An 11,879-nucleotide genomic window follows, 5' to 3' on the forward strand; every position below is an offset into this window, starting at 1 on the left:
ACAGTTAATGTTTACTTTCACATGTGCAGGTATGAAAGTGCAATTATGTTTACCAGATGTTTAAACTCCCATGAAATAGATTTTTTGGGACGCTGGTTGTTTCCCCAAAACGAAAATAGTAAAAATACGAATCTATGCGATTTCAGGTTCTCCCCAATTTGTTTCAATTACAATATTGATTTTAGTTTAGCTTATTTTCACGATTTGTTAATAAAAAGTAAAATATACACATTTAAGTATTAATGAGAGAAGAAATAATAAAAAATAGCTGCTAAGGAAAGGTTAATGTTAAGTAGTAGTTTCACACAATTTTTCAAATCCGCCGCCATTTTAAAATAATAAGGAATAGCGTTCGCCCATTTCAACCGTTTTTACTCCAATTTAAAACACTGATTTCCTATATCCTATTGACTGTCATTGTGGATTTTCGCGTTCGATGTGCCACCATCTTTTAAAATGGCGACCAGAAAAGTAAAAAAATACCTTTATGGAATAATTGTTTCACTAAAATTTAGCATACTGGTTCGCTATATCTTAATTTCTATGTTAAATTTCCCATCGGGTCATGGTTCAGACCGCCATTTTACAAGATGGCGGTCTGAACCATGACCCGATGGGAAACAAGTTGTTTTTGCTGCTAGTATAGTTTCTATCACAGCAGTAAAAATATTTGAATTCCACTACGTCTCTTAGTAATAATTTTTGTTGATCGAAAACAATTCTCCGATGAATACGATGGTTGAAATAGAAAGACCAATTAGCCACAAGATTAGAGATCCACTGACAACTTTGATTGTCAAAGGTGATAATTCCTCCGGAGGTCTTCTCCATCTTAACATCTCATAAATGATTTTCTTCGGTATTGATTTATAGTGGATAAAGTTGCGCTCCATAATATTCATGACCCTGTGAATGTCAAAATGAAATACTGTTTCGCGCTTTAATCACGACGTCTGCATCTGGAGAAGCGATTAGCGAGCCATTTTTGGCCCCCGCGAACCTAACGTTAAGCTGGGAGAGGCTTCTAATGTGAACTTCGGAGGGGCTTACAAGTTTCTGATGTCTGAAAAGCACTTACGATCTGATGACCAATTCCTTGATATCTTGCCTGACACGGATGGACTTGATGTAAATGAAAAAATATTCCCTCCGGTAACTTTGTTCTCCAATGTAAAACTCCAACTTGGTTTTATTGTGGCAATAGTATTCTTTCTGCATTATATCATTCAGTTCATCCTTGTTACTTAAGCTGAACCACGCCTTATTTTCGATTTCGGGATCGTATTCGCATTTGAAAACTTCAATGGCGTCGTTCACCATTATGTTCTTCAAACAGATTCTCATTTCAGGATCTAAATATTTGTACGCGTTCGTGGGCTAGAACGGGAAATTTCATAAATCACATTTTAAATTATCTTTGATTCTTTCTTTCTGTCTCACTGGTAATTCCGTGTTGCAAAAAAATGCTGCCTCAGAGAAGTATGATTCAAAGGCCAGATATATCCGTTTAGTCGTCATGTTTAGAACATCATTTAAGCTGTCCAATACCAAATATTCTTTAAGAGCGAAATTGGTTTTCATGTGTCCGGACATTTCGAAGGTCAAAAGAAGGGTTCCGAGTAGCCATGAACCGCACAAAATTATCCAAGGAAGGTTCTTAGAAAGTCTGTTGAAAGCTATAGTAATCCATAACGTCATATTAAGCAGCGTTAAATCTAAGAAAATTACATTAATTATTCTATTAATATTAATTATTACATTTTGCCAAAAATGTGGAAAGAATTTCCAATAGCAACAGAATCATTTCGGAAACGTGGAATGTTCTTCTCCTTTTGATGTCACTCTTATCCTTGGTTTTCCACAGCAAGAGACAAAAGAGTAAAATAGCGGATAGCAGAAGAATACTTGCCTGTTTCAATTAAAACTTGATGTATTGTAATACTTTTATAGCAAAAAATTGATTAGGGTACCTATCCCTTTGGAGATTGCTAACTTTATAGTATTGGACAGTAGAAATACTAAAATTTACTAACTTTCCAGTCGATCATTAAGAACTGTAGACTTGTGGTTTCTTTTACGAGTGGATTAGAAATAATGACGGCTTCCTCATAGTCAAAGAAAATTGGCTCACTTATTCTAATATTCGAAATGCGGTTATCCACAACTCTGCCAAGAGCAAAAGCTGTTTTGTGAATATGCAAAATCTGAATAAAAATTGAATACACTTGTAAATCGAAAATTTCGAGAGAGAAAAAGAAGTAGAATTTTGATTCGATATTTTTAATTTATTTCTTGCTTTGTACTTACGTTGTCCGAGAGATTGGCGTACTCCTTTACTGTTAAATCTCTGCATGTCTCAGTCTTATTAAGGATTAACTTATTTGCAAAGTCATCAGACTTTTCCTAAGCAAATATTCTTCAACTTAGTATAATATAGCTTATATGAAACACGAGCTTAAACATTTAGTGTGGTTATATAAGCAGACCTAGCTTTGCAATGGTATTAGGACTGGGGATGTGTCTGGGTGTGTGTGTTTGTAACCCCGGGTACACGAAAAACAAGCGTGGATAGAAACCGATTAATGCATAATCCCCCACCACCTCGGAGTTTGTAATTATAAAGAATTGCGAAAAAATATATATTAGAGCTATGGTACGTTAAACAAGTTTGTTGGGACCCTTGTTAAGAAAAAATTCTCTTCGGGATCTTCGAAGTATTGGGAAAGAAAACACATTGACATTTTGTTGAAAGTGTGTAAAATCAAAATATTTTCTCTAAACTCCGGTTTTTGGGGGTTATCGCGGGGGGATAGGGAATGTATGCCCAGTAGCTAGAATGATATACTCTTTTCCGGCCGAAAGGGTAGTATTATGAGAGCTGAGATGCTGTTTCTTAAAGGCCAACTTCCATCGAAAAGAGTTCTAGCGAACTGAAAAACGAGCATCGAGACTAACAATGGAGCGACCGCGTCGATTTTCGAATCCCCGCTGGGGTAAAAGTTGGAAGGGTTCTAGCTAACTGAAAGCCGTGCAATGTGGTTCTAGCGAACTGAAGATACACAATAGAGAATTTCCTTCAGGGGAAAGCAAAAATTCAAGAGGAAATAAATTTAAAAGGATTTCATTTGTTCATCTTCAGTTCGCTAGAACCACATTGCACGGCTTTAGTTAGCGAGAACCCTTCCATCTTTTGACCCAGCGGGGCTTTGAAAATGGGCACGGTTGCTCCATTGTTAGTCTCGATGCTCGGTTTTCAGTTCGCTAGAACCCTTTTCGCTGGAAGTAGGTTTTTAATTATAATTGTCTTTGAAAACTTCTTTTGACCCTTCAATGTATATATAGTTGTTATAGGTTAACATACTGACTCGAATGATTATGATCTACGAGTCCGTATGTTTGTGTTTTGTGTGTGGAAGCTGGTTAGACGAAAAGGCTTTTTTAGCTAGATATGGTAAGAACGTAATATACCTCATCCGTTGGCCCATCTCGAATATTACCTTAGCTAGTTAGAAATAATGAGTATTGTACTAGAATAGCACAAACGAAACTAACACGCTATCCCCACCTCCAACCACACCTAGCTAATACGGAAATTTATTAACGTGACTTGTTAAGAGAGACTTTGGTGCAAACCAAGCTTACTAAAACATAACAAATTATTAAAAGTACTTACAACGAATCTATAAACGCTATTCTCCAAATAGCATTTGCATAAACAAATGAAGTTCCTAATTGAAAATATTAAGTTTTGTTCAAGAGATTAATTTGTTAATAGTTTAGCACCTTTAAAGGTTCGTGTTATTACCTAGCTCTTAAATAGTCGACAATATATCGTCTCTCTTCAATGTAATACTTCATTTTCAGATAATAATTTGTAATCAGAATTTCGATGAATGTTCTGGCTACTCGTGGATTGATTGAATTAGATTGCACGTAATTTTATTCATCAATTAATACGCATAAATTAGCATAGATATTAGAACTACTCAGGGTTGTATCAGAGAGAATTTATAATAGGGAGTGGAAGCTCTTGCCCTTGACAGTGACAGTGCTAAATACAATGTAGCTCAAACAAGTAGGCTACGACGCTAAAACAGGCCAGGTAAATTTCCGGTCAATTGAATCTCCTTTAATTTTAAAGTTTGCCCTCAATCACTATTGGTTGTACAATTACCCAATAAGAGTTCGCGACTTCGAGTGCGACTGGCGCCATTTGGAGTTATTTTAAGTCGGACGTTTCCTTTTCCCTAAAAAGGTAGTGTTCATCTCCCCTAGACCCTCCCGCAACATTCTAGACCCACCCTAGAGGGAGGGGGGATCACGACAATTCGGAGAATGACAATTCGGAGAACGACAACTCGGAGCACGACAACTGGGTGAAAGACAATTCGGTGAACGCGACAACTGGGTGAAAGACGATTGGGTGAATCCGACAATTGGGGGAATGACAATTCGGTGAAAGCGACAACTGGGTGAAAGACAATTCGGAGAGTAGGACAACTGACGGAACGACAATTCGGTGAATTGTACTCCTTGTTTACCGAAAGAATAACTCAGTTTTTCACGAATAGAGGAACAATTTCCATATGGGATTCGACCCAATGGTAGACAATCATTACTAATGTCTGACACCTTAATGACACTCCTGCATTTAATAATTTTTTAAGGTGAAAAAACTGCGTTATTCTTTCGGTAAGCAAGAAGTACAATTCACCTAATTGTCGTTCCGCCAGTTGTCCTACTCTCCGAATTGTCTTTCACCCAGTTGTCGCTTTCGCCGAATTGTCATTCCCCCAATTGTCGGATTCACCCAATTGTCGCTTTCACCGAACTGTCTTTCACCCAGTTGTCGTGCTCCGAGTTGTCGTTCTCCGAATTGTCATTCTCCGAATTGTCGTAGATCCGAGGGAGGGGCCACAAAACATTATACCGGAAATAGGCCTGACAAGTTTTGTTGATCACGTGATTTTTGAGCTACATAATATTCCTCAGTTTCACTCCCTATGATAAATTCTCTCTGGTTGTATAAATTTCTTATATTTCTGAATCATTATTGGTTTCTGAGCGATGACGCAATTTGAAAATTAGGCGTTTTAAGTTTTAGATGACATTTTTCAAAGGAAAGATTGAGGTAAAATATTTAAAAAAAAAAGGTGAAGCCTTTTTGCAAAAATAATTAACATTTAATTAGTCGTAAAATCAAGGACTTCTGGGCTGCCATTGGTTTATTGGCGTCTGCTAAAACGAAGCACGTACTTTGCTCAAAAATAGACAACCTTATTTTGCACATGACGTTAAAATGTCAAGAGAATTGAACTAGTAATTGGAAAATTAGGGCCTTAAAACGGTTTTCCTCCCAAAGACGGCCATGTTGAAAGCTGATTAATTTCATTCTTTGATTTGGGGGGGGGGGGTAAAATTTGTGATACACTTTTTGAAGAAAATTGGGCAGTCTTCTTAAGACCGATCGAGTGGGCTGTACTACAACGAAATATTCCCTGAATTTTGTGCTAGAATTAGTAAAAAAGAAAAAATTAGGGATACGGTCACTGGTCCTAATAACCAGTTTCATATTATACACGCTGGGGGTCACTGGTCCTGAGGACTAATTTCAAAAAAACCTTATTATCAAGACTGCCACTTACCCTTACCTCTCTCAGCCCATGAGAATTCAACCAATCCCGTCGCTGACCAAAAAAATTGCAAAAAAAAAACCAAAAAGCTTTCGCTATGAAATCACTAAACCACACTCTGCAATTTTATTGGACGACGTCCTAAAGTTTTGAGAGTACTTTTAGGTTAGCAACAGTTAGGTTAATCTCGTATCTTTGTAACACGTTGCATATAATTTTTCTTAGTAACCAACGTATCTTTGCAAGGTCTATAAGTAATGAACTGATTTTAAAAAGAAACGATTCATTGAATTTTCAGCACGATCAAATATTTATTCCTAACATGAAATGTAAGAGAATGAAGATTTCTGTTTTATCTCAGGCAACGTTTCACTATGAATACAGTTAATGTTGATTTTCATAAGTGCAGGTATGAATGTGCAATTATGTTTACCAGATGTTTATTCTCCCATGATTATCTTTTTGGGACGCAGGTTGTTTCCGCAAAACGAAAATAGCAAAAATGCGAATCTAAGCAATTTCAGCTTTTCCTCAATTTGTTTCAATTACAATATTGATTTCTAGTTTAGCTTATTTTCACGAATTTGTTAATAAAACGTAAAATATATGCATTTAAGTAATAAGGCAAGAAGAAATAACAGAAAATAGATGCAAAGTAGTATCACGCAATTTTTCAAATCCGCCGCCATTTTAAAATAATAAGGAATAGCGTTCGCTCATTTCAACCGACTTTTTTCCAATTTAAAACACCGATTTCCTATATCCTATTGACTGGCATTGTGGCTTTTCACGTTCGATGCGCCGCCATTTTTTAAAATGGCGACCAGAAATGTAGAAAAATACCTATTAGGAATAACCATTTCACTAAAATTTAGCATACTGCATGGTTCTCTACGTCCGAAAGAGGGCTTTATGGCCCTTGGGGTTCAATTTACCGCCATCTTGTAAAATGGCGGTCTGAACAATGTCCCAATGGGAAACAGTTTTTTTGCTGCTAGTATAGGTATATATGAGAGATTTGGGTAATATGCTCTGATATGCCATTAATTTCAGCTTAGTATCCAAGTATTATAATTAACGCATTCAATGATATGCCGGGGAGAAAGAAAATGTTAGTTTCTATCACCGCACTAAACGTTTTTGAATCCCATTGTGTCCCTTAGTAATAATTTTTGTTTATCGAAAACAATTCTCCGATGAATAAGAAGGTTGAAATAGAAAGACCAATGAGCCACAAGATTAGAGATCCACTGACAACTTTGATTGTCAAAGGTGATAATTCCTCCGGAGGTCGTCTCCATTTTGACATCTCATAAATGATTTTCTTCGGTATTGATTTATAGTGGATCAAGTTGTGCTCCATAATATTCATGACCCTATAAATTTTAAAATCAGATACTGTTTCACACTTTAAACTGCACGACGTCTGCATCTAGAGGAGCGGTTAGCGGGCCAGTTTTAGCCCCCGCGAACCTAGCTGGGAGAGGCTTCTAATGCAAACTTTGGTGGGGCTTATAAGCTTCTGATGTAACTTAATCTGTCTGAAAAGCACTTACGATCTGATGACCAATTCCTTGATATCCTGCCTGACACGGAAGGACTTGATGTAAATGAAAAAAAATTCTCTCCGGTAACTGTGTTCTCCAACGTAAAACTCCAGCTTGTTTTTTCTCTTGCATTTGTATTCTTTCTTCATCAAATCATGCAGTTCATCCTTGGTAGTTAAGCCGAACCACGCCTTATTCTCGATTTCCGGATCGTCGCACTCGTACACTTCAATGGTGTTTTCCATGTTCATTCTCGAGTTGCAGATTCTCATTTCAGGATCTACATATTGGTACGCGTTCGTGGGCTGTAATGGTAAACCATTAATCACGTTCTAATTTAACCATGAATCCCATTCCTTTATCTCACTTGTAATTCAAAGTTGCAAAAAAACAATGCTTCAGAGAAGTGTCGATCAAAGGCCAGATATTTCCGTTTAGTCGTCATGTTTAAAACATCATTTAAGCTGTCAAACACCAAATATTCTTTAAGAGCGAAATTTGTTTTCATGTGTCCAGAAATTTCGAAGCTCAAAAGAAGGGTTCCGAGTAGCCAAGTACCGCACAAAATCATCCAAGGAAGGTTCTTAGAAAGTCTGTTGAAAGCTGAAATTCCAAATCGTCATATTATAAAAACATTGCATTAATCATTCAATACTAATAATTACGTTTTGCCAAAAATGTGGAAAGAGTTTCCAATAGTAACAGAATCATTTCGGAAACGTGAAATGTTCTTCTCCTTCTGAAGCCACTCTTATCCTTGGTTTTCCACAGCAAGAGACAAAAGAGTAAAATAGCGGATAGCAGAAGAATACTTGCCTGTTTCAATTAAAGTCGATGTAATCATAGAGACTATAAACCCCAAGGAGTGGCAGGTCCCCCGCTCTACAAGCGCAAATAATGATGTTGCTCTTAAATTGGTACACGAGAGCTTCCGGCCCGTTTAATTTTGCTTAGCGGAAGTCGCCTTGTACCAGGAAAAACCGGTTTAAGGGGCAACAAGTTGAGGCACTCCTGCCACTCCTTGGGGTTTAGTCTCTATGATGTAATGTAATGATTTTTCATTCAAAAATGGAAAATCTTCTAGAAACCAGGGTTGAAATCCAAAAAACAAGGATTAGAATCGAAAAAACGCAGCTCAAAAGCCCATGGTTTTTTTTTTGGATTTTACCCACCATAATGTAAAACTACTTAATAATCTTCAATTTTGAAATGCTAAAAGATTTCTTTCTAAAGATATTTTTATTTATTTATTGTTTCAACTTTAAAATAATTTTTAAAATGTTTTATTATTCACGTCGATTATTTACTATCTGTCGCCTTTTACTTGACGATAGGAGTAGCCTATTTAGTGGTAACATGGCCAACTCGAATACAGCAAGTGCTCACGAACGCAAGCTCCTACGCCAACATGTAGCGCAATATTCGAGTGGGCTATGGAGAAACGGAAAGGCACGCCCACATAGCAAGGGTTGTTTCCTAGGGAAGCCTTCACATGAGCAGTTTCCGTATGAGCGGATTTCATAATAGCGGTCCTCATAACAACAGTTCTCTAAATAGCGGTTCCCGAAATGGCAGTTTACACATTACAGCAATTACCGATACAGCGGTTCTCGTAAACGCGGCGTACCGTTACAGCAGTTCTCTAAAGAGCGGAAAAACAGATATGCGAAAAACTATAGTTGTTTATTATGGTGTAAGCTGGCCCAGCTGGGTTATATGAACTCAAAAGAACTAGGTCAGATATGGATAATTTGGTTAGGTTAAAGTTGATTATTTCAACTAAATAGTATTAGGTCAGGTTAGGTTAGGTTTTGTTTCGTTTGGTTAGACTTAGGTTAGTAATATTTTGGAAATGGTGTAACAATGCTACGCCTTTTCCAAAAAATTAATGTTTACAATTATCTACTTCCGAAATAAAATAACCTTTCTCGAATTATAATATGCCTTTTCCAAAAAATTACTGTTTATAATTTGCTACTTCCGGGATAAAATAACCTTTCTCGAATTATAATATGCCTTTTCCAAAAATTACTGTTTACAATTATCTACTTCCGAAATAAAATAACCTTTCTCGAATTATAATATGCCTTTTCCAAAAAATTACTGTTTATAATTTGCTACTTCCGGGATAAAATAACCTTTCTCGAATTATAATATGCCTTTTCCAAAAATTACTGTTTACAATTATCTACTTCCGAAATAAAATAACCTTTCTCAAATTAAAATATGCCTTTTCCAAAAAATTACTGTTAACAATTATCTACTTCCGAAATAAAATAACCTTTCTCGAATTATAATACTCCTTTTCCAAAAAATTACTGTTTACAATTATCTACCAAAAACATGATGTTTTATTTTGGTTACATTCCTGATTGAATGATCACGGAAAAGGTAGTATTTGAAACCAACGAATATAACAGAATTGTTAAGAAACGCTCGAAACTCAAGACAAACACTGCTATTTCCCAAAATAGCAGCCGCTATTTCTAAAACAGCAGTTGTGAAAAACTCCGCTGTTTTTTTGGAATCGCGGTTGCTATTTCAAGAAATGCTCTACAGGGAACTGCTCATATGAGGTACACCCTGTTTCCTACTGGTTATAAAATTATGTCACACAAGTAGCGCGAAAATATTACTTTTCCTATGCCTCTTGGACAGGTGGACTACAGGCTAGACAAGTCATTAACCCAGTCGTTCCAGAAAAATATCAACAAACCGCCTGAAGCAAACGATGCTTACAGGTCCCAGATGTGGATACCTACCATCCTGTTTAGTAATGGACGGTACCAATACTAAAATTTACTAACTTTCCAGTCGATCATTAGAAACTGTAGGTTTGTGGATTCTTTTATGACTGGATTAGAAATAACGATGGCTTCCGCATAATCAAAGAAAATTGGCGCTTGACTTCCTCGAGCTTTCGTTATCCGTTTTCCCAATATTCTACCAAGAGGATAAACGGTTCTGCCAATGTGCAAAATCTGTATAAGAAAAAAAACCCGTTCTACATTTGTGAGTAGAAGAATTATGATCAGGTAGTTTTATTTGTTGCTTTGTACTTACGTTGTCCGACAGATTGGCATACTCCTTTACGGTTAATTGTCTGCATGTCTCAGTCTTATTAAGGATTAACCTATTTGCCAAGTCAGAATTTTCCTAAAAGCAAATATTCCTGAACTTAGTACAATATCGCTTATACAAAACACGAGCTTAAACCTGTTGAGGCTTATTTTATACCAAAACTTCAACTCAAAACCAATTTTAAGAGGAACTTCGGTGCAAACAAAGCCTCCTACAACTCGAAATACTATTAAAAGTACTTACAACGAATTTAAAGACCTCAGCACCCAACTTGCATCCGCATAAACAAATGAAGTTCCTAACAGAAAATATTTCATTTTGTTTAAGAGATTAATATGTAAATAGTTTTTCACCATCAAAGGCTCATGTAATTACCTAGCTCTTAAATATGCGATATTATATAGTTTCTCTTCAATGTGATACTTCATCTCCAGATAATAATTTGTAATAAAAATTTTAATGAATGTTCTGTTCACTCGTATATTGATTGAATTAGATTGCACGTAATTTTATTCAACACTTATGTTATTAAAGAGTTAACGTTTTTGCTTTAAATAATTTCAAAGCTACTAAAATACACAAAAAATAGACCGTTTTTACTATGAAATCTCTAACAAACGCATTGCAGGTCAACTCCAAATTTCCCAAACTCGTCGCAATTTCATTGGACAACGTGTTGTCGAGTTCTCTTATGTTTACAACAGTCCGGCTAAATTCGTATCTTTGTAACATGTTCAACGATCATTAAATGGATTGCACTTAATCCCCGAGCGAAAGTGCGTATGAAATTTCGATCGACTGTTTTAAGTATCAAATAAAACTAGAATAACAAGTGTTTATACCATGTAAAACAAGAAATCGATGAAAAGTATGCATGATAAACATCTAGTCTAAGAAAAACCGTAATAAAAAAACTTGAGACTGTTATTGGCACGTTTGTTTTTAGTTATTCTTGTTTCGAGTATTAAATGTAAAAATTAACGTGCGGAAAATGGTTAAATTCCATTTTAAAGTCATTCGGTAGCGTGGTTTTTGGAATAGTTGAAGCTCCTAGGTTGAATTTTTTATCAAATTTTTGGTACAAAAGCTTGGAGTTTTCACATTTGTAAGAATTTGAAATCAAATTATTGATGATACGTCAAGTAGAAGTTCTCATAATGAGATAACACTAAATTCAACATTCGAAGTTGGTATTAAAATCAATAGGAAAAACCAAGAAATAAATTAATTAAAAAAAAAACCACTTGATGAAATATTTATATCGAACACATGCATTAGATCAAAATTATTGTTTCCATCAGTAAATTTGGGATTTGTTTGAAAAAATTTAGTATCATATGCAGACGTATTTAAATGTGTATGGTGCAACATCCTTTAAAGGGCAATAGGCCAGATACGAAACTGTAAATAATGTATTACCATTTATCTTGACCCCTTATCTTAGTAACCAACGTATATCTTTGCAAAGACTATAAATAGTGAATTGATTTTAAATAGAAACGATTCATCGCATTTACAGCTTGTTCAAATATAAATTTCTATCATAATGACATTTTTCCATTTCGTTTTACCTTAATAGGAAATATAAGAGTTAAAATAATAAGACAGTGACAATTCC

The 11,879-nt window shown here is 35.7% G+C and overlaps 2 protein-coding genes across 2 annotated transcripts; both read right to left on the reverse strand.

Annotated features, from left to right (window-relative positions):
- Window positions 1–648: 648 nt before the first annotated feature.
- On the reverse strand, window positions 649–1,371 carry LOC149678508 (uncharacterized). Its single transcript, XM_089837165.1, has 2 exons — window positions 1,079–1,371; window positions 649–906 (listed from the first exon to the last, which is right to left on the reverse strand). The coding sequence occupies exons 1-2, from the start codon at window positions 1,342–1,344 to the stop codon at window positions 690–692; spliced, it is 483 nt and encodes a 160-aa protein (XP_089693291.1). The 5' UTR covers window positions 1,345–1,371; the 3' UTR covers window positions 649–689.
- Window positions 1,372–6,659: 5,288 nt separating this feature from the next.
- LOC149678509 (uncharacterized) lies at window positions 6,660–8,190 on the reverse strand. The gene is made up of 3 exons (XM_089837166.1): window positions 7,548–8,190; window positions 7,190–7,485; window positions 6,660–7,009 (listed from the first exon to the last, which is right to left on the reverse strand). Exons 1-3 carry the CDS (start codon window positions 7,749–7,751, stop codon window positions 6,793–6,795), a joined length of 717 nt encoding a protein of 238 aa, XP_089693292.1. The 5' UTR covers window positions 7,752–8,190; the 3' UTR covers window positions 6,660–6,792.
- Window positions 8,191–11,879: the final 3,689 nt, after the last annotated feature.

This window comes from Phalangium opilio, unplaced genomic scaffold, assembly GCF_054372755.1.
Source record: "Phalangium opilio isolate 3A_F unplaced genomic scaffold, DU_Popi_V2 ptg000042l_1, whole genome shotgun sequence".
Taxonomy (NCBI): domain Eukaryota; kingdom Metazoa; phylum Arthropoda; class Arachnida; order Opiliones; family Phalangiidae; genus Phalangium; species Phalangium opilio.